The following is a 24,289-nucleotide window of genomic DNA, read 5'->3' as shown; positions in this document are numbered from 1 at the left end:
GACTATCAATCCTTCTAACAAATATAATGCTTACTAGAAGTTTTGGCAAGATAGATAAATCATATTAAATTTATTTAAATTTCTTAAATCATATCTTGCTGAGTTATTTTTAAATGATGAAGCCTTTCAAACTGGCTTTACTAAACAATTGGCTTCCTTCTCAGCAAGCTCTTATGCTAAGGGCTTTTTATAAAATGAACCATCATGCATCCTATTCCTATATCAAGACATAATTTAAAATCCAATGTACTAACTTAAGGACTCTAAATGTGAAGCCATGTATGTTTTTTAAAAGATACATTGTAAAATAGTTAATATGTACGAACAGTATAAGAGAGTGCAACACTTTCTTAAATCTAAAGTTGATTTAAATATTTATGGGCAGGTCTAAGTGACACAAGAAACTAAATCAAAGTGGCCTTTGGATGGATGACATGAAATGGACAACTGCTGCCACACATGTTCAGTTAAATGACCGAGCATTTTAATCTTGCATAACTGTTCAGTTCGATATAAGAGACTGCAAATTTAGAGTGTGTGATTTAGTGCCAAAAAAGCCACTCACAAATGTATCTAGCTTTAGAAGGCACTTTGCAGAAATATGTGCAAATGACTTCTAGCTCTATTTTGGTGCAGATATAAAGTTATTCCAATAATAACATCAACGAAATAAAAAGGAGCTCTTTAAATCTAATGGAAGTGCAAGTTAGAGCTGTAAGGGACCTTGAAGATTATCCATCATTCACTCAGTTTATGTAGTAGGAAAAGAAGAAATGCAGAGCAAAAATGATCACTGGAACCAGAGCTCCTAGTTCTCAGTTCACTGCTCCTTTGACCTATCATGCCATGTTTTCACAACTGAAACAAACAGCACCAAAATGTTCATAGTGTTTTGTGCATCATTTTTCTAAATTGCTTGATTTGTACTCATAAACATCAATAGCATTTGTATTTGACTCTTCAATATTTATTAATATAATTAGAATACACCCTATGTGCCTGGCATAAATATAATAATAATAAAAGTATCTTTTCTTCTCTAACTTCATATATTTACCTGTTTATTACCTTCAGATCAATTGCCAAGGAAAAAATTAAGATCAATCCCTTTTGCTAGATGCTAATCATTCTGGTTAAATATTCAGTAGGGAAGTTAAAACTAGTCATTAAAATAATGTTATAAATGGCCAAAGTACATAAGTCATTCTTTTATTCCACCTCCAGGGAAAATCTATATTTGACTGTATTACACAATATTCACAATTCTTTTATGTTCCACAGGAAGGGAGAGAAATATTTTCAGATCAATATTGGACATGTACTTGAAAAGAACATGCAAGAGATAGAATATATCTTATGGATAAAACAATATATAAAATACCTTAAGATAGTTTATAAAAAATGTTGACAGTAATATACCACTACTCACTAAGTAAAACTGAATTTTTTTTTTGATTAAAGGTTTCAAACAGACATACATATGTGCTTTTCATGCTAAGGATATTTGTATATGCACTAAAATTGGAATGCAAAGACATTCATAAGAAGTACCAGAATTAAATACAATGTTCTCAACAACTGGTAAGTAAACATAAATAAAGCAAGCAAAGGACACATAAAATAATAAAATCATGTGAATAAAACCCAAGGAATATTATTTTAGCCTCAGTGATATTAAAAAATCAGAGTGACTGACAATTTTTCCAGTTAACAGTTATTCTGAACCTACTCGGATAACATATCCCTGAAAATCTCTAATATCATACAGTCAAGGAGAGAGTACCTCTTCTCAATATTCTAGCTGGCCAAGAGTTAGGGGAAGTACTCTGAAAGAAAATTTTGGTTTATAGAAAAGTATCGATGATTCAATAAAAACACTAACCTGGTATTAGGTGCCAAGCCTCTAGGTGCCACTGAACAGAGGCAAGGAATTGCCATAATGCTGACATTCAAAAATTGACCCTGGATCATCTGCCACTGATCATTACAGTCTAAAGGTAATGGAAATGATAGGTTATTTTTCCTCACCAGAGCAAAATGTCATTAGAACCTGGCTCGGTCCTCAATCAAGCAGGTACTTTTAGACTCACCAGATTTAGGAGATCTCTGTGCCTTCCTAAAAGAAAACAAAGCAAACAAAAAACATCACACAAAAATAGCATCTACTAAGTATAAGGAAATTACAAAATCCAACATTACATATTTTCTTAGACAGTAAAAATATGTGACCAATTCCATTACTACATGATATTGTACTGATCTATCTAAAGTTAGTATCATCAGTTAAAAAAAAAAAAATGGTCTTCACTTTTTTTTTTTGACTGGAGCACTTCCTTTGTGTGACTTTGATTAATATCTGTTTTCCACACTAGTCTGAAACTCTCATGGTAGAAACAAAAGGTTTTGTTTTTTGTCTCACTGTTTCCAAAGTGTGCGGCATAGAGCAGGCACTCCATAAACAGCTGTTGAATGAATGGAATAAATGGTTATCTCTGAAGACTGAAACCACACTACATGATTTACTAGAATCTGTAGGATTCTGTATTCTTCACTAGTATGTTAGAAAAACAACCAAAGGGTGCAAGTCTAATAAATTGTTTATATCAAACTATTTTATGCTTTAAAGAAAGAGCTAGATGTAGATATTACTTTGAGCTTTTTACCTACCTTTGTTGTAAATCTGGAGAACCGTTAAATGGTAAAAATGATATTTCACAGTCTTCTGGCCTAAAATATAATGAAATTTGTCATTAACAGTCACTGACTCTGAGATATGAAATTCTTGGTTTAAAAAAAATAAATAAAATGGTTTACTTAAGATGTGCCAGTGCCTTAATTACAGCAAAATCCCTCCGTTGGTTAGGAGACATCCACCGATGTCTTTCCGCCAGAGCCAAAGTTCTTCCACCAAAACCGAACATGGCTGAAAACCCAAAGCGAAGAAGCTTGCCAGTGGTGCTGAAGGTGCAGACATCAACTGGTTGTAGGTGCCCTGGAATATTATATTGAATATTAGCCAATCAGTGAGTGCAGTAGGGCCAGCTGTCAAAATGGCAAACACAGAAGAGAATGTTTATTTACTTAGAGATCTCAAGCTACTTTATATCATAATAAATATCCTTGCTTTGTTTTCATCTCTTTTTACCTACAACTACTGCATTTGCCATTTGCAACTTTTTCAGGTCCTAGGGGAAGAAACACAAAGTGGTAAATTTTGCAGCTTACTGCTATTTCATAGAAAGCCTGGTTAAGGAAGTGAAGTCCATGAGCAAAGTAAATTTAGATTTAACAGTCTGGCACTGCATTTATCTGCGTTTATATGCTTTCCATCAGTATGGATAATAAAGGGTCCAGTGGATGAGCACTGGCTGAAAATGTTATCATGCATTTTTTTCTTTTAATAACATAGTTCTACCCCTACAGTCTTGGTACAGTCAAACATCAGCATCCAATATACTTAAATAGCATGCATGGATTGTCTTAACCTGGTTATAAAACTGTGATCTTAAACATCATTACAATAATTTTTTTTTCTATCATGATTATAGTAAAATTTCCTTTATTGCTCTTTAAAGTACCTGCATTCTGAAAAGATAGGCAGCTCAAATAGTTAAGTTTTGCCTGAGTTTTGGGTTTTGGTCTAACATTTATCTGCTTTAAGAAACAAAGAATCTGTCTTTCTTCAAGCAAGTAAGTCTGACAGAAATTTATATAGAAAAATTTTTTATATAAATATAAAAAATTCCTTATACAACGTGAACTTCTTTGAAAGAATTCTTACCCATTATAATGTGCAAAGTTGCAGTTACCACGTGAGAGATTCCATGAAGAGAATGTGCCAATACGTTGGTAGAGCCTGCCAAATCAATTTTAAAACAATCAATGTAGCATATGTTTTAAATAAAACCATTTGATCTACTTTATAGAGATGTCGCTATGTAATGTTTAAATGAAAAATTAATGGAAATTGATGTTTTCATTCACGGCATACACATCAAATGGTTACTGAATTATTGTTTCATCTTTAAACTTAAAAACTGAAAAATAGTTTATAGTATCTCCTTGTTCACAGCTTTTAAATCATGAATTTTTACCAAAAAATACTAGCTATATCAAAGTCTACTCCATCCAATTTTAACAAGTAGGCTTCCAACTTCTATACCACAGTGAGCAGAAACAGCAAAAGGGTGTCTCTGATGAGTAGAGACAAATGCATAAATACATAAATAATAAAAATTCAAATAGTACCTAAAAAGAAATACGAAAATCACTACAAAGTACAAAAGACATACTTAAAATACACTTAATGAATCTAAGAGATAAGCTCTCACCCAAATGGGGAGTCTCCTCTATTATCTATCTGCCATGGTATGAAAATCTGTATTGAGACACTGTAGATTTTGGATTTACATAATCATCAGGATAATTTAAGATCTATATGAAATTTTCCCACCTACAGAAGAAACAGGCTCTCCCTCAAGTCAGGCTTCTATAACATTTATGTCTCTGAAATCTTGTGGTACAGGGGAGAATATCAGCTGGCCCCTGCCATTCATAGGAGGTATGCAGAGTTTGAAATTAAGAAGCTACAATTTTTCTTGAAGAACATGAGAAAGAAATCTCAGCCGAGGGCTATGAAAACATGGATGTGTTATATACCACAGCTATCAAGGCAAAGGCTAGTTCCCTGAATTTGTTAATCAGGAACATTCCTATGTGACATGTTAATCTCTTCAATCGGCATCACTTTAAAGAGAAGTGTGCTTGGGTTGCTCAACTGGAGAAGCTGAGGCAACTCGGACACTATCAACCAAGGCTGTCATTAAAATAATTGTCATTAGGAACCTATCTAAGCATTAATGATTTCCAGGCCTCTAGTAATTCTAATGCAAAGAAAAGGCCACCTTAATCAATTGGTAAAATGGTTCCAACTGATTTATTGAACGGCCAGTATGCTCTGACCCTTGTTACTTAGGATATGGCTCACTCCAGTAGCAATGACAATACCTGGGTTCTATTTAAGAGTTTGACTCTGAAGTCCCACTCCAGACCGAGTCAGAGTTACAGTAAGCACAGTAACTTGGAGAAGTACTCTTCTAGAACACACAGTCCAGTGATCAGCAGCATCAACATTACCTGGGAGCTTGTTAAAAAGGCAAATTTCTGTGTCCCACCTACAACCCATGATATCAGAATGTCTTGGAGTAAGGCCCAGGTGTCCATGTTTTAGCAAATTCTCAAGGTGATTCATAAGTACCTTAAGATTTGAAAACAAATGGTCCAGAAACCTGTTACTCAGTGGATCTTTACCCAAGAGTCAAATACCTAGGCCTTTTAAATAATACTTTGACCCTCTACAGCCTGCCCTTTGGCCATCTAATTGCTAATTAATCTGAAATGGAGGGTAGGAGAGAGAGGAAACAAATCAATTTTGCTTCCCAGATTTATGGTAAAGGTTTTGGAGGGGGTCACATAATTAGAGTGAGATATTTAGGATTATCAATGGATTACAGTACTCCGTGAAACATATTTCCTCGATTATCATGGTTAATTAGGAGTGGCCGTAAAAGCATTCCTCTAGAAAAGCTATTAAAAAGCATAATGTAATGTCATGTGCGATAGAGAATGACACATATCATGACTCAAGAAAATAAAGACTGTTTATTCCCTGTGAGTTTGAAGTATGCTAAGCATGCCCAAGCACAAATGCTTTTAGAACGCTAGAGATTACTTTTTAATTTTATGTCTTCTCAGGCTTTGCAACTTTTCCTTAATTCTGTAGAACGTGGCAGTGATAACAGGCATGACCAGAAGTCAGAAAATTAGTCATCTGCTTAACCTGTACCTTAGTCTTTAAGAACATTTTTTTTATACTCTGAATTAAAAAGAAAACTTCATGAGAAAGTGGATGTAAAATTGTAAAACTATAGCATGCTCTATATTTTTAATTGGATAATCTGAAAGAGAGTACAATTTCCTGAAACAATATGATCCATTTGAAAAAAAAAAATGTCTATATGCCAAAAGAACATGCTGCTCACATAAATAACTACATAATTTTAGTATTCTCACAAAAGCCATAAATGTTCCACCTCAAGGTAAACAATTTAATTAGCCTGAAGACTTATTTTTCTTAATGCTATCAGCAACTTTGCTCACCACCACCTCCCCAGAGCTGTTAAAATGTGCCAAATACAGAAATACAGAGTAAGGAAGTAGCAGTTCATGTAAAGCATGACTGATGGAAGTACAAGGCAAACTACGGAGGCAAAAAGAAAAAAGAAAAAAAATTGCCCTTGGAAGTGCACTTCTGCAGAACAATTAACTTAATTAACCAGACACCATGAATATTCATAAGGCCGTTAATGTCTCCCACATCTAAACAGATAAATGTGATGTAATGACTTCCTAGTCAAGCATATCTAAAATTCTCATGAAAACTGCACCTACGCTTTGGTTCTTTGCCTGAAATATCATAGAAATTAACAGTCCCTCTGCAATACTTTATTTTCCTCAAATTAATTGGAAAGTATGAATTTATTTATGTGAACTCTATAGAAATATATGGTTTGCAGCCATCAGTATGTGGATTGAGCCTTGTTTTACAACAACTGGATTGCTTTTTATTTTTATGTCCTCTCAGCCTTTTTCTCTATCCTCCCCACGCCCCCCACCCACATACACACTTTAATCAGAATCTCTCTGTATAGTTCCTTAGCACCAGTTCCCATAGCAACAAACACCATTGCTAATGGCCAGCAGTTCAAATATAGGCTTTTGCACATCTGATCCATTTGAGTCTGACCATAATTCAGCAGCTTAGTCTGTTGGCTCAGTGTAGTAATTTACTAAACACCCTCCCTCTGGGTGTCTCTCTCCAGGAGGCAAATGGCTTCAAAGGCAGATTGTCTTCTGCGTTCAGCTTGGAAACTTCCTGCCTAGCTCTTCTTCTCATTCTGTCAAAACTCTGAGTAGGCATAGAGTCTTTACATTAAATACATCCTGCACATGACTTCCTTTTATTAGCTGGAATCTATAAGTTGAAACTCCTATGCAACGACCAGAGTTCTGGCAATAGGCTGTATCTTCTAAACAAAAAGTATTCAAATGGCATTTCTACATATCTACTGTATATAGAAAATGCTTTCAAAATAGGAGATGTTTAAAAAGTATAATAATGTTAAAACAATGCTATTCCTTTAGAAAATCTGGGTTACATACTAAAAAGATAAGTATAGCCACCAGTTTTTCTAGCTAACTATTCACTTTATGTCAAATGTATACCTATGGGGACACCTATCTTTCCCCTTCTGATGCACCGCAGTTAATGAGTGACCTCAGGAGTGTTAAGTACTAATGAGGAGAAATGGTGACCCAAGCACATCCACTTTGCATGAAGGGAAATGCTGAAAAAGTTCCACCATTATAAAGGATACTAAAATGACACAAAAAGGTCAAAGTGGCTTGCCCCACATGCATCTTTTTTCTTTCTGAATTGAGGTTATTTTGTTCTACTTAAAGAACAGCACAAGTTTTTCTCTATATGCTTTACAATTATCAGAATATGTTTGAATGTCCCTCTCCTTTTAAATTGTTTGTATGAAAGATTTTATATTCAAAAGGACATTTGTATATCTTTTTTTAGTTGTTGTTAATTAACAATATTACATACACGCAAATCCATACTAAATGAATGTGGTTATTAAATGGATAGGCTGTTGAATTTTTTTCAAGCAGTGCATTTTCTATTTTCATAGTAAAGAATAATTGTTTCTGCTTCTCTTGTAGAGATAATGTGTTTTTAAAATGAAAAGAAATAATCGCTTTCCTTCACTACTATCTGTTTAAATAGTTATTCGGGAGGAGTGACTCATAATTACATCGTAAACTTGCAAAAGACGTTTTCCTCCTTTCTGGACTCCAGTGTTGCTCTAGCTGTGCTCCCTGCCTCTGACCTCCAAGTCCTCCTGCTCCCTTCCCTTAATCATGAATCTGCCTAGAACAAGCTCCTAGCAAGTTGCCCCCTTGCTCGAAACTTCCCATTGTTCCCTACTGTTTACCGAATACTATTCGGACATCTTCCTGTGGCATCCAGGAGCCACCAAAGTTTGGGCCTATTCTGACATTATTATTACCCAACAAATGGTTCATTTTCTATTCCTCCACACTCCTGGGTTTTGCCTTGACATTTATGATTTTTGCAGCCAAGAGAACAATTTATTCTCATTTCTTCTTCAGGCCAGATCCTACCCAACCCATTTTTAGGCCTAATTCAAGTGTCATTTACTCTGACATCTTCTTTATATTCGTTGACTTAATAAACTTAATTATTGAGTGTTCATTATGTCATATTCTATTCTATCCTAGTTGCTACACTTACAGCAGTCATAATAAATCCTTTTGGTGTTTTCAAGGTTATCTATTTATACTGTGATTATGGGGATTTTTATCTTTTACCTCATAAGAAATTATAAGCAGTGTGACTGGAGTGCCCTGTTTTGAAATTTCAGATCTAGGATTGTGTGATCATCAGACCTTTATATGAGAAGGTAGAATAATAACCCTATTTATTGATTGGTTCGCTATGTATTAAACCTTCCATATATACCATCTAATTTAATATTACAATAACCTTGTAAGGAAGTGAATACTAATGTGTGTTATCTCTCTTGTATGGATTAGAAAAATGAGGCTTAAAGAAATTAATTTTTTTGATGATGGAGATGCCAAGCTTGGGTCTTTCAGATTCAAAATCTGTACATTTAACTCTGTGTTACACTGTCTAGGTTAGGTAGAACAGGAAAAGACAGAAAGGCAGGAGAGGTTCTTTTTAGCAAATTCATGACCACTTCCTTGCCTGCTGGTATTACACCGAGGGGAAGCTGTGCGTGGGCAGGAGTCAGGATGCTGTCCGTTTTCAGCCCAGCATTCTTCTGGGCCCTAAGAAGCAAAGCGTGGGCTACTTCACTGGCAGATCCATCTCCACCGACACAGACAACACTAGAAAACAAGAAATTAAGAATGCAAAACTTCAAAATAATTGGTGATACTTCATGAAATTTAACTTCGAAATATTAATTATATATCTTCTTTGTGCACGATTACTCACACATGCCTTCAAACATTTTTGCATGTGTTAGAAGGCATTAACATATTAGAAGATGTGAATTCACGTCTGACCTGCATTTTGCTCTGTTAATACCTAAAAACATATTATTCTCATTTTGTTTATGTTAATAGTTATGAGCAATTCATTTCACTAACAGAAAACAAATAAAATCCTGCTAATTTTCAATATAACTCAGAAGACAGCAATAAAAATCATGTAAAATATGAAGCTTTAAGGAACTGCTAATTATCATTAGTATATGAATGCAGTAACTGCAGACCTAAACTGGTTTTCATCTCCTGTACATTATTGCTATATGGTACTTTTAAAATTAGTGTTACTATCCTTTGACCCTAGTCAATACTGCTAACCTTTTTAATGCCTCATGATAAGCAGACTACAGAAAGGTGGAGGTGGGATTCCATGAAAGTAAAATATAAGATATTAGACATTTATTTCATAATCACTTGAATTGAAAAGATATAAAATAATCTTAAGTAGCAAAATCACCACAATTTTCCCAAGAGGAGGAAGATTTTGTGTTATTGAAAGTAGGTGTCACAACTCAAGGCCTGCCGGGGCCCAGCAGGAATGAAAGTTTGCTCAGTTTAAAGGAGAGGCACTCCTCAGCCCCCATCCACCCATCACGTGGAGTGGGTGGAGGCCTAGAGGACCACATCACCTCATTTTTCTTAGAGAAGACACAGATCCTGATTTGGGAGTAAGTCTTTTAATTTGTAAATACTAGCAACTAGCATTCTATCTGTGTGTGTGTGTGTGTGTGTGTGTGTGTGTGTGTGTGTGTGTGTGTGTGTGTGTGTGCGCGCGCCAAACAAAACAGCCCTATGGGCCATAATCAACAGGAGTTACTGGTGCCCTAAGTTCAGGAAGCTCTGCAGGTTGGTAAATTCAGAGGCTGAGAACTTTTTCCAACAATTCCTTCCACCTTGCTCTCAGCCAGCCCCCCACACTCCACCCTGCATCTAGCTGAGGTTTAGCCCTATGGCTATACAAATCCTGGGCTATCCAGGTCCACCCTAGTTAGAAGAGACTCCAGGACATGCAATATGACCCAGGTCATTTGGGTGTTAGGCGTATTATTTTATTTCTGAACTGATTCCAAGGATTCACATGGTGGCCTCTAATTCAGAGAAAAGTGATTATATCTACTGAGGGGCAATTTTATGTCAGATGATACATCGGCTCTCTTCTATTAAACCCTCAGACTTCTATAAAGTAGGCATTAACTTCATCTCTATAAATGGGAAGTCGAGGTTTGATCTGAACCTTATCTGTATGATTTTAAAGATCTCTATGAGAGTCCCAAACATTCTGTGAACTTAAATTATAACTTTCAGATCCATGTCTGTCTACCTGCTGAGGTGTGTGGCCTAAAAGGAGCACTGAAGTCATCCAACAAAGCATCTAACCTGGCACCAAAAAACTGAACTCTTCCACACAGTATGGCAACACCTGACCCCTAGAATCCTGCATCCAGTTATAGCATCGTATATACGTTAACTCACTGCTAGAGTTAATAGAGATGGCCTTTCTATGAACACGCTCTGCTAGAAAACCTCTGAAATTTTATTGTTAACACATGCAGTGTCAAATATTTTGAAACTGTGATAAATTATGCTAATTACAACATTAAAGTAACACACAATGAGTAATTACTATGTACTGGGCACTGTTCTCAGCACTCTCCATGTATTAACTCATTTAATATAAACAATAACTGTATGCAATAGATACTTTTACCCTCAATTTACAGATTAGGAAACTAAGGCATATAAAGATTAAGTAACTTTTCCAAAATCATACCATAGTAAGTGATTGAATGAGGACTTGAAACAAGACAATTTGGCCTTAGACACTGCACTACTATTCAAAATATTATATTCCTTTCCTGTATATAAAATTTAATGAACAGTCATGAGACTTTTATTATTTTGAAAATCAGTTTATCATTATAACTAATATGGAATTAAATGAGTTAAGATGGAATATATTTACTTTTGTTGACAACTGCTAGAACATTAAGAGTATCTCCAGGTATGACTCGACCTAGGGAATATACTTAATACAAATATATCACCAAGAGTCTAGATACTACAAGAAAATGAGGGGGGAAAAAGCAACCTGTTATAATGAGTTAATTTAATCACACTTAAAAGTTACTTTGAAACATAAACCTTAGAGTAACTAATCTTTTGCATGTAGTACATCTTATGTTTTCAGAATAAGTAGACTCCTTCTTGCCATGACCCCAAGTAGAATGATTCTGTCTAGAAAAGTGCAGCTAGGGGCTAATATCTTATTTCCCTTTATAAAAAGTAAAAAGAAAAAATTTAAATGGGTGCTGCTGTATTTGTCTCTCAACCAATATCATCTTTGAAATATTTTATATATTACCGGATTTTTTATTTAAATATTCATTTGGAAAAGAGATGCCTTTTAAAAAAAAAAAAAAAAAACTTTACCTAGTTATACAGACATCATGGTCAATGTGATAAAGTATCAACGTTAGCCAAATAATGTCTAAATTATTGTGAGTCTAGTTAATGGTAAAATAAACAGAAAAAGAAAAAAAATGTTGTACTTCGACAAATTCAAATAAAAAAACACAAACAAATAGGAAAATATTGGTATATTTATAATTGCATGAGAGCTATAGATTAGTTTAACCATATTAACACTTATAAATTCAACTGTTACTGCTTCAAGTCTATGCATCTGGTACTACTCTTCTCTTTGCCTTTGAAAAACTTCCTATTCATGCCCAGTATAAATAGGGGGCAATATGGAAACTGACACTTCTACAATTTTAGCAATGGATCTGAGTGTTTGCTAGAACATAGTGGAGTTGCACACCAGCTGTCATGAGTACTGATCCACTGCTCCTGTTGGCTTTAGAAATATGTCACAATGTGTCTTCATAGAAACATATGTAACTCATTAATCTTAGCAAATAAAATTTATTAAACATATTTACCAAATCATTTTTGCTTTACTGAATAATGTATATAGAATCTTCCTTGGATCTTAACCTCTTTGTGTCTAAAAACCTAAACCATTTTATAAATATAGTTATCCCAACCACCGTACCATTGCATACTGGAAAAAATTGGGCCCTTGGAAATAAATGAGATATTTAAAGGATTGTAGGAAATAGATGACTTGATAGAAATTTAAAATTATTATAAGTCCTAAATAAATCAGCATGCTGTAAAGTTATAAACAGTTAATTAATAGACCTCAATTCATAATAATGTTTAGGCCAAACTATGTACTTAAAAAAATGTAGGTAATAACTAAAGGATCTATATCTCTTTTTAGTGCTGCAATGCAAAATAACATCTGACATGTGAAATAAACAAGAATTAAATATGTTCAGATAAAGAAAAATATTACTGTACTGCACTTAAGCAATAGTTTTTCATCATTCTGCAAAGTTCTTCTTGGTCCTTGAATAATATAGATACCACATTTAGCAGAACACTTAATAATACTGATGGGCAAGACCAGGTCTAATATCTATGATATTTGTTATTTTCATTATTTATATAATCATGTTTCATGTTTTGAAGCAAGAAAGTATTTGAAATGCAGCCACACTTATACATACTCACAAGCTGTGTTTCAGTAGTATGCATCATATTAAGGCAGTGGGCATGATTCCTCCAATTGCTTTTCTTAAATTATATACTTGCAAGATAATTTCCTAAATGTAGCCTATTAATCAATCTGTCTAGCCCTAAGTATAAACATCTGAAGGAATCCCCTAACTCATACTCATACTCAATATTTATATAATACTGCTACCTAGATTTACTTTCTATTAAATTGCTTTTTGAACAAATTCATTTTATTTATCAAACTTTCTTCTTCACCTACTAATATTTTTTTCTCACCAAAAAATATTGTTTCTGAAAAACAATTGCATTAACGCTCCATTTTAATTGCATCACTTTCCTCCCTAAAACGTTCTAGTTCTTTGGAAAGAGTGAAGTCTTTCATTTTGGTGGAAAAACTCAACTGCCCTTCCTGATATTCTGAGTCTTTTGTTGCCCCCTGCCCAGCACCATATGACACAAATAGGTCACATACTTGCCACTTTTAAAACTCTATAATATCTACTCTTGCAAAAAAAAAAAAAAAATCTTCTCTGAAAGAATATATTTTTGTGTTAAACATCAATCCAGCACTTTAGCAAACTGATTCACCTAATTTAATAAAAATGGCTATGTAAAGTATATGTCGCTTGCCATGTTTCTAATATTTGCATTTCAGTGAGAGATTTCTACATACGAGGATGTATTGCACACAACAGTTACCAATGCCTACTGTGAATGACACATATATTGGGTAGCCACTAAGTTATAGAAAATAGTTAAAATTAACATCTTTTGTTCAATCTGAAAATAATGTTTGTTTTGATATTTACCTTCAATCAATCACAGCCAAATAACCAATGCGTAACCATTAACACTCTCAATAAATTCACAAAAGAGGACATAGTACAGTTATACCATATGACCAATATAATATCTTCCATCAGTGCTTTTCTAGATATTCACATAGTTCAAGAATTAAGGACTACAGATGCAAATGTACACACATTAGGTAAGTATAATATGGTACATTGGATTTCCCAATAACTGTAATTAGATTCCTCCTTTTGCTTTCCTATGCTTGATCCTCAGAGGTGGATGGGCATGCTGTATCATTATTTTTATTGTTATTACACAGATATGAAAGAAAGCCTAATTACATACATCACAAATATTTAAAATTTAAAAGTTCCAAATATATGGCTACAAACTAATGAAAACATTTAATAACATAAGCTATATGATAGATTAATAATATAACCTACCCATCAAATTCCTGTAGTTCGCATTCCTTCAGCAGTGATAGAGCATGTCCTTCATATTCTGTTACTATTTAAAAAAAACACACACACACAAAGTGAAAGTCTTAAACAATGATCTACACTTTAACTTGGTTTGGCAGAAAAATATGATAAACATATGGTCAAGTCATAAAACGACATTTATTCTTGAATATTTATATTTTAATCATGGGAAAGAGGATTCAGTGTTACTTGCCTGATGTGTTTTATAGCTTTATGTAAAAGAGGGTCATATATTTGTTCCAACTACATAAGTCATTTGGGGATATCCCACACAGAGCAGTTGGATAATTTATCTTGGTGCCTGTCTGTTTAGTGTTCCCTAAATAAGACACACTTCCTTTAAATCAGAAGCCTAAGAGCAGTAGTATTTTGAAAATAAGGCATATTAGCTGGCATCAAACGATGTTAATTCACTTTGGCAACCTTACACGAATAAATTAGTTGAAAGGTTAGTGTAAGATTTACATACTAGAAGAATGTGTTTCTGGAACTGCTAGACTAAGAGGAGGAGTTGGATGTGAAAATAGAAAGCATAGCCAACACCAATGATAACAGACCCAAAGCCAAGGAGGAGGGTGGCACAGACTCACCAGAGCTGGATCCTCCGAGGAAATGAATCTGTCACTCCCTATCGCTGTCTCTACAGTCATGATGCCCTATGCAGTATTGTAAATGCCAGCTAAGACAGGATAAACTGGCACACTGCAGATGGCACCAAGCAACCCAACCACAGTTAGCATTTTCTAGGGCATCTCTGCCAGAAGAGACAGCCCAGCTGTACCCACCCATCAAAGATTTCTGCTGACTGACATGACATTGCAGATGGATTTTCTGTGTAAGAATGTGCATCATTATATGCAAGATTACATTAATCTTTCATGCTTGTCTGTCCCTGGTGCCAGCATGGTTCAAGCTTTGCCTACAATGTTTTTAGATATTGTTAAAAATTATTAGTCTTGGTGTCTAAAGAAATCATTCTGTATCCAGCAGCATTACATTGTAATTCTCCCACAGTTTATTCAAATGCTGTTATATTCGCATGAATAAAACTTCTCTATACTAAATTCTAATCTGAAGAAAGCTACCAGCTTGGAAGTTTAAGTTATAAATGATTGTTGATTATTTATAACCTCAGTAAGTAGTTACAACCTTAAATGTAAAATAATATATTACATGTACACATTAAAAACTGGAAAAAAATGAGCAAGATAAACAAAAACTCATAAATATAGACAACAGTATGATGGTTATCAGAAGGGGGAGGAAGGGAGTTAGATAAGGGTAAAGAGGTTGAATATACAGAAGATGTGTCTTTTGGGTGGTAAACACACAATGCAATATACAGATGACAAGTTATAGAACTATACACTTGAAAACTATATAATTTTATTAACCAATGTCGTCCCAATAAATTTAATAAAATAAAAAAGTAATTATTAAGGATATTATGAAGAAATATTTAGGCTGAGAATGAATTTATCAAGTCTTGCTTTTATACCTTAGTAAAGCTTTTAAAATCCAATACAGAATTAGCTTTAAAATTATGTTATGGCTAAATGCTATTTTTATTTGGGTAAAATTTGAAATAGTTTATTTTTTCCTTTGATCTAGCAGGTGGAATTTGATTATACACTGATGCAAACTGTCCCAGGAGAGTAATCTTAAAAGTGAAATTGCATATAAGTTAAATGAAATCACTGATTTGGAACAAAGAGACAGAAAAGATAAAAGAAACCTGACCACAATATAGTAGGACAATGAACAAAATGAATAAAGTCCTTAGCCTCAAGGAGTTTACATTCTGGAGGCCAACAATACACACTATTTTTAAAAAATGAATGTACAATACATAGCAGTAACAAGTGACTATAAAGAGAAATAATGTAGAGAAAAGGGATAGAGAGTATCTGGATTATTAATCAGATACATTAGAGGAAATCAAAATATGTACTTAGATAGGATATTATGGGCCCTGGAATCAGAAAGAGCCGGCTTCAAATCATGAAACTCCAAATGAACATGAAGAGTGGACCACTGGGCACAGACAGTTTCAAAATAATGTTACCAGCCTCCTCTTTCATTCCTCTACTTTCCGATACCCTATGCCTTTTCTATATAGGAAATTTGGATCTTCCATTATTTACAACTCTTCAAACACACAGTTCTTGCTACTGAGATCCCTCACTCTAACCTTCAGTTTAAATATTACTTCCTGAGATTCATGGACATGGACAATGGACTAGTGGTTATGGGAGGGGAAGCGAAAGAGAGGGGGAATAAAATGTTTAAATAAATAAAATGTTAAAAAAGATAAGTGTGTGTGTGTGTGTGTGTGTGTGTGTGTGTGTGTGTACATACAGGAAAACAAAACCAGAAGAGAATAATGTCTTGAGGTTGATATTGAATGCTGATGAAGAAATAGGCTGAAGTAAAATCAGATGATTTTATTTGGACTTAAGGAAACATTTTTTGGTCCAGTGATAAAGTTCTATAATTGGATAAGACAGTGAGATGTCATTTACCTCCCTGTCCTACAGGTGCTTCAAACAGAGTAAGCTCAAAAAGAAATCTACTGATAATTTCCACTATTAAATATATTTTCCCTCAAATACATTATTCTGTTTGAGTTCCATAATCCACTCCCCACTGCCCAAGACAAAAAAAAAAAAAAAGACTTCTTCCTAGATTATCACTCTCCTTCGCTCTTCACTATCACTCTATGGCCATGGCCAGTTGTTTGTCTTTGATTATGCTGCAGCATCCCAACATTTCTCAATCTAGTGTCCTAGATATAGTCATCACCATCTTTAATGTGTTACAACAGTCTCTTTTCCAGTCTCTCTTCACCTTTATCTCATGCTAGCCAGAATGATCTTTCTCGAACACATTTTATTTCTTCCCTATATAAACTTCATTCATGACTCTTCACTGTCCCCAGGGATAAAGTTTCAGCTCCCCAACATCTGACTATTGGAAACAGGATTGGCCATATACATCCACACTATTTAAGGGTAATAAAAAGAACATTTTGCTCAGAATTCTCTCTCTCTAGCTGGCTATGCTGCAAGAATATTTACTATCAGAATTTTTAATAAAATGCAGGTAATATTAAAAGGAAGTAATACCTCAGCCTACTAGTACCTTTTCTGACCAAATTTCATCAAACTGTCTAACTCTGTGCTGGTCGAGATCAGGGATTATAAGAGGCATCTCCAAGGAAGGGAAGACTTCAAGGAGATACACAAAGAGCCAAAGAGCAGTAATTCAAATATGAGACTTGGTAAAAGTGCCAAAAGCTAAACCATGATGCTAGAGAAAGAAAAAAGAAGAAAGTCACAACAAACCTCACTTTCTCAACAAGTCTGCTCAGGGCCAGCCAAAAAGTAAAAATTTCCTGGTGACTAGGAACTCCCTGAGCTGGCAATGACCAAAGCTGCATTCAGAGAAGTATCTTTGACCATGATAATGACAAGCATGATAAGGTTTAGCAGCTTTAATACAAAGATTGACTGAAGGAAATAGAATTGCCTATCACAAACAAGAGATCAAGAATAGTCATTTTATCTCAAGTATCTCAATGACTCTTATACAAAAGACGAGACAGATTTATTCCATTTATTTTGCATCACTGTAAAAGATAACATTAACTCTAGCAGACTAAAATGACAAGGAGGCAAATGTCGGCTCACAAATTCTCCACATTGTACAGTTTATGCCTTGCACAAAGGCATTTGACCAAGGAAGCAGGTAAGTTTGCAATCCATCCAGTATACCTATCCAACTTGCTAGGTGACCTTGGGCTGAATCAGCCCAGAAATGCATCTTTTTGTAATTCAGGACACAGGAGGTGTCCTTTTCTAATCTGCAAACTCAAGATAAGAACGTCTACCAGTACTGTCCAGTAATGGAATACACTGACGGCACCAGAGGATGCCCAAGCCAAAGCTGGGTGGGTCATCTACAAGGAATGCCACTTATTTATACTCTACCGCATGGGGGAAATTGGACTAGATGGACTCTCAAGTTCTTTTCAGTTTGGTTTCTCTGCTGCCTTGACTTTTTCACTTTATTGTTCTTTGAATAATTTTTTGAATCTATGATGTCTCTAAATTCTTTATACTTTTAATGGTCTAATTCCTAAAGTTTGCTCTGTTTGAGCAGGAAGAGAAAGAAATAATATCCAGCTATAATGCAAGCAAGGGCTTACCACTCATGCCTTTAATTTATATACCAACGAGTTAAAGAGAAAAATGATTCTGTTCTTTCTAGTTTCTTCTAGAAATTTTTCTGAACCATTATGAAATAAGATACGGCACTGGCAGTGGAGGGGGGAGGGTAGAATATAACTTCAGCTCATCAATGTCTAAAGATGTTGATGTAGATTCAAAACTAGTTACTCCAAAATAAAAGGAGTGTATTTTAATTAATGTGGGGAGATTCATTTGTAAACAGAATTTATAGAAAAAAATACTTTATAATAAATATAGCTATAACTTTTTATGCCTCGTTTACATAGCACTATTTTCTAATGAATTAATCATTGTACAGAATTTATTATGTAATTCAAATTTCATTTGAACTCAGCAATGTACACAAGATACATTGAAATAAAAGTCATACTGGACATCCCAAATAAGTACTCTTCCTACCTTATTCTTTCATATAAGATATTTTCTCTTTCGAAGGAAATGTTAATCTTACTATTACAAAATTTTATAAAGATGAAATGTACAGTTATGACTATACTTCTATAGCACTTTATAATACAGAAGGTAGTTTCAAATGTATTACTTTATTCAAACTACAAAACTACACTGTGAGAACAGACAGGAAGATTCCAAGACTTTTCAAGTACCCACATATTTATTCAGTCCTTCATACAAAATAGGAAACATTTTATATAAATATTTAGCTAATAGATATAGTAAAATGGTTTCATAAACAAAAGATGCAATTTTATAATTTTGCCTGTAGGAGGAGTGTTAGGCAGTTAATAATTAGCCATTCTGCACAAATACATAAGTAAATTCTAAATTTGCTTTATGTAATATTCTAATTTTATTTTATGTTAAACTAAATATAATATTCAATAGCACTTACAAATTTAGACAGGAAAGCCCTAGAACGTACTTTTTTTCTCCAATACAATTGTTTTTAGAAGGAAAACACATTCTTATTACCTTTGCCTTAGGTCAGACCTCTACAAGTTTCCTATCCTCCAATCTCTCTCTCTTCCTTTCTAATGTCTATTCTGCTGGCAGAATCATCTTTGCTAAACAGATTACAACACTATGATAAAAAATATATGCCAATTCCAGATCAATGCATGATGGGTAAACTCCTGAGAGAAGCACAGAGATCCATCCATAATCTGGACTCAAACTTTCTCTACTGTATATTGCTGAGATCTTTCCCAGAAGTCAATTAGCCTTTCTTTCTCCCTAATAGAACCCAGATTCAGTTCAGGACTTCCTGGCCTTTAGGTAAAGGAGGTCCCACCCTCAGTCCATGGGAAGCATTTTGATGGTTAAGAGAGTAATTGCTCCAGGTTGGGTGCACATACTACATAAGGAGAGTCAAACTCAAAGGAAGACACTTTAATCCTTGTACCAGATTAAACATGTTGGATCTCTCACATACACACAACCCTCCCCATTTCACCAGATTTGAATAAAAAAGGATCCAATCCACTGCAACCATCTTATGACGACGGAAAGGGCCAGATTTAAGATGAAGTCAAAACTGAGGAAGGCAAAGTTATGAAAGAACTCCCAAGATATTATGGATGCAACACACACACACCGCACCTGTGCCTGCTAGCTTGCTTTCCTTCCCTTGCTTTTCTTCTGCCGCGTATGCACGGAAAACCATTTTGCCTTCTCTGACTCTCCAAAACTGTCCAATTCAAATGTCCAATTCAAATACTTTCCATGAGCCTCTAGTCAAAGTTAATATCATCCTCTGAGACACCTAGTTCTTTTCTGTATATTCAAATTATACTTATTGTAAACATCTATTTGAATCCCTAATAAACTAATGGTCACCCAAGAGCAGGTAGTACACCTCATTCATCTTGCATTCTGCATAATGTTTAATACAAAGCATTCGGCAAGGGCTTCTTGAACTGTAGTTTTATGTGGACATTAAATCAATGAAACAAAGTAATGTTATTGAGTTTACCAATAAGTTTATTTCTCCCTTTAAATTGTATCACCCTAATATGAATTTCAAACATTTCCTTCTGCCAATCATGGAAAATATTTTCAGTGGTAAGGAATGACAGATCTGAATTGTTTCTTTTTCTTATAAATCACTTTTAAGGCAAAAACCACGAAGATGAAAGGTTAACTTCTCTGCTACAATTTTATTTTAATTTGGAAATTATTCTTGAGTTTTTCATGGTGGTTCTCCTGAACCTCCATTATAGTAGATGCCTTTTGGCCTTCCCAGAAAAACTACCTTCTTAAAATTTATTATTTTTTTTTGTAGGAACTTCCTTCTACCCCAATTATGAAACCATGAGGTATGGACTTCACTAAACTCAGTAACATTGCGAGAACCCTCTCCTGTGGTTACAGCTGAGCAAAGCCAGGCCACTCTGAATCCCTTGCCCAGGAACTTATAATTGGGACTAGGAGATTCTAAGTATACTCTGGCCTTGTCTGAGTAGGCTTATTATTCAGTACTTTCCATCAATTAAAATGTACTATAAATTTACACTGCATGTTAGTGAAGCTACATAGATATAAAACCAGGAAAATTGAGGGTGTGAAACTTAATAGCACTAACCCTTCTTAGTCCATCTCCCGATGGGAAAAAGAAGAGTCTCAAGGAGACAAAGGCATTTGGTTACCAAATTCAAAAAGTTGAAAAGGATTTTACTAATCTTCTTTCTATTAATTTCAGCATTAGCAAATTTCTATTTTCCTGGGCACAAATCTAAGCACCTTTGTTATTTTAGACAATGAATTTAAGCTTATGGCTTCTCTAAATTCACCTAAGACCAAGTTAACTGCTTAGTTTTGACCTAACCAGCAGGGGTCAGAGTCAGAACAAAAACCACCTAATGAAGGATTCCATGGAAAGACATCAAACATTTAAGTGAGCAAAAATCAATCGTTGCCAAACTGCAGAAATAATGTGTAAATTGCAAACATGTCAATAAAGATATCGAAAAGTGTGCAGCTTCCTTAAAAATGATATCAAATTATTTTTAAAGTCTGAAAAAAGGTCTAAAGAGAAAATACTGATATTCTAATAAAAATAACATAATAAAAAAGAAAACAAAATAATTAAATTATAATCATGGAGCTAGCTGGCTGCAGCAGAGGTTATAGAAGTACATAAAAAAACTTTAAATATGAAAAGTAGCTTCCTAAATTTGGATTAAGAACAAATTCCGGTTATTTGCTTCCTTAAGTGTATTTCTTAAATGGCAAAATTATATTCTAAAAATGACTTACTTGTTACATCAGTCTTTATTCCTGCAATCTTCAACAGTGGTTCAACCTTCTCATAATAGATCTGGGTAGCTTCTTTTTTGTGGCTTTGGGGGTTAAGGAATATTTTTAATGACTTTGGTCTGTTTGGAAAACCTAAGAGGCAATCATAAAGACAAAGTTATAAAGTCTCTGTCAGCATTTTTTTCTTTCCCTTTAAAACCATATACTAAATCCAGTTAGAATGTTATATACCTATTTAAATATTTGCTATTTTTATTTGAAATTCTTACAAGAGTTTTCCTGAACATGGCATTATATTAAAACATTTACATTTCCTAGCTTGGACTAGGAGTGTCCCTCTTAATATATCATTAGTTTTATAACAAAGCACTTAAGAAGGAAGATGTTAATGAATAAAACTTTGTAAATATTAGGCAATGTTTATATATATATATTTACCAAATCATAAATAATATACCAAATGTTCCTTTAGCATTTTGTTTCTAAGAAGAAAAGCAATGGACTGTAACAACAGAAAATTCCATTTCCTCTTTTGGATAAATATGCTCATTATTGGAATTGGGTACTCCGGTGACCTCAGGGCCACCCAGGCCTGACCTATGGATGAGCCCAGGGTGGAGGAGAGCACAGGCAGGGCTGGGTCAGGGCCAGCAGCCAGAGCAATGCATGTTAGGGGCTAAAAAGAGAGTTTAGGTCGAAGTTCAGGACTGAAAGGGGGCCAGGGGAGAAAGGACTCCTCCCTTGGGAACTGGGAAAGCAACGCCTCTCAGCGGGGATTCAAGGATAGTGCTGCCTCACAGTTGGGGCTGTGATTTGATACTACAATTTTCTGGGCTTGCAAGATGTTTATCACTTAGAACCCAGTTGGAGCAGGTGCAAAGCGAATTTTCTGTTGTTAGGAAGGAGCAGGAGGGACGGAGGAGCCAAAAGAAAGCCGACGACCATTTCATGGTAAGCTGCTCTCACATGGCCACGATTCAAGGTTAAAAAAGCAAGTCGCTAACATCCATTTTTAATTTTAAAAATGTCTCCACCAAAGTCAGTTTTTTGTGCCTCAAGTAGAGACAATATTCCATTTCTCATCATATTTGATGTAATTAAATCTTCTTTTGATAGCACTAGCTGTTTTGAACTCAGAATTTTGGATGAGAAAGTGATAGGATCATCCCTACATTCTCTGCAATTGCCCCTGGGGTCCCACTGCATGGGCACTTCAATATTCTCCTCCTTCCATCCCAGCTCTGACCATCCTGCATTGCTCAAAAGCTGCCATGGCTCATTGCTTCCTGTAAAGCAAGCCCGAACCCCTTTAAATGACATTTAGAGCCCTCCTCCAACAAATTCCAACCTACTGCCTCCCTCTTTTCTCTTTCACGCATGCTAAGAAACATTTATTGAGCATTTGTGCTGGGTGCTGGGAAGAGGGGCAAAGCAATTAAGATATGGCACTTGCTTTAGAGGAGGAAGATATATCCAGAAAAAGAAACAGCACAAGATAGAATAAATCTGTTAACAGAGGAGCACAAAACGCCACGGAAGTGTAAGAGAGGAGGGTAGTTAATTCTTATTAGGAATATGGAAAAGGCTTCCTGGAAAAGAGAGTATCTGAGTAGGGGTTTTGGCTCATGTTGTTTTCACCACATAGAATTCCCCCCTTCCTCACACCTTATCTTACCCCTTAGCAAAAGAGCAAGGGTGGGGTGAAATTCTAAGCAGTGAGACCAGCATTACAAATGCACAACGCTAAGTAAGTGCAGAGATTTCCTCTTCCATTTCAGCCTTCCCATCACGTTTTGGATGCATTGTATTATGTACTTGCCAAATACCAGGCTTTTTGTTGTTATTGTTCAGAAGGTTTTTCCTTTCTGCTCCACCTTATCATTTCTCTTAAATTCGACCACTTTTTCAAAGCTCATTTCAAATACCACTTCTTCACTGAAGCCTTTCCCAATTACCAATAGAATTCATTCTCTGGCTTCTCACTCCCACTTTTTATATGCCTCTATTAACTATTTCTTATATCAATTATACAAAAAAAAAAAAAAAACCTGATAGAATACCCAATATCTTGGGACTTCCACTGGCCAAACCATGGACAATACCAAATGGAATAAAGGAAGTGATATATCATACTAAGTGGAAGAAGGGAATAGTCTGATACTAGAATGATAATTAATAAATATGGAAGAAATTACAACAGAGTTAGAGAAATCACTATTTCCAGCCATCATCATAATAATGGATTCAGGCAACAATCAGCAATAGAGGCTAAAACCTCCAGTTACAGTCATTTGGGGAACAAAATATTTACTTATTCTTAAACTCTGTCCCTCTTTATTGCTCTCATTACAAAGGGTAAAAGATTCCCCATTTACAGTGGGGAAATATGGCAGACACCACATTAGTCAAGTGATCAAAGTCAACGACATGCTCAGTGGTACAAACGGATGCACGCACATGCCTCGTGATACACAACACACAGCACCGAGGAGGACACACCACTGCTTTTGCGGTATTCCTGCCCAGAGTTCGTAATGTGGATCTAACATAATAATGAAACACTCAAACACAAATTGAAGGGCATTTTCAAAAAAAACTGCCTTAAACTTAATTTAAAAAATGTCAAGGCCATGAAAGACAGAGAAAGGCACAGGACCTAATCCAGATGAAGGAGATTAAAGAGAGGAAACTAAATACAATGTGTGATTCTAAATGAGATATTAAAAAAAAAAAAAAATGCCATAAAGGACATCACAGATGTCCTTTACTGAGGAGGAATAAGCACATAAATCTGGGGTT

At 35.0% G+C, this 24,289-nt stretch overlaps 1 protein-coding gene across 1 annotated transcript in view; it reads right to left on the bottom strand.

Moving 5' to 3' along the window:
• CERKL (ceramide kinase like) overlaps positions 1 to 24,289 on the bottom strand; it is a 96,104-nt gene that overhangs the window by 10,339 nt on the left and 61,476 nt on the right. The window contains exons 3-10 of the mRNA XM_016164611.2: positions 21,491 to 21,622; positions 13,989 to 14,052; positions 8,858 to 9,000; positions 3,782 to 3,856; positions 2,815 to 2,992; positions 2,668 to 2,727; positions 2,091 to 2,116; positions 1,883 to 1,991 (exon numbers count right to left, since the gene is read on the bottom strand). Of these exons, the coding sequence (XP_016020097.1) occupies positions 1,883 to 1,991; positions 2,091 to 2,116; positions 2,668 to 2,727; positions 2,815 to 2,992; positions 3,782 to 3,856; positions 8,858 to 9,000; positions 13,989 to 14,052; positions 21,491 to 21,622 (787 nt within the window). The remainder of the gene's footprint in view (positions 1 to 1,882; positions 1,992 to 2,090; positions 2,117 to 2,667; positions 2,728 to 2,814; positions 2,993 to 3,781; positions 3,857 to 8,857; positions 9,001 to 13,988; positions 14,053 to 21,490; positions 21,623 to 24,289) is intronic.

Source organism: Rousettus aegyptiacus, unplaced genomic scaffold (genome assembly GCF_014176215.1).
Source record: "Rousettus aegyptiacus isolate mRouAeg1 unplaced genomic scaffold, mRouAeg1.p scaffold_m13_p_2, whole genome shotgun sequence".
NCBI classification, from domain to species: domain Eukaryota; kingdom Metazoa; phylum Chordata; class Mammalia; order Chiroptera; family Pteropodidae; genus Rousettus; species Rousettus aegyptiacus.
The sequence above is the reverse complement of the archived record's forward strand: the minus strand, read 5'-3'. Positions and strand labels throughout refer to the sequence as shown.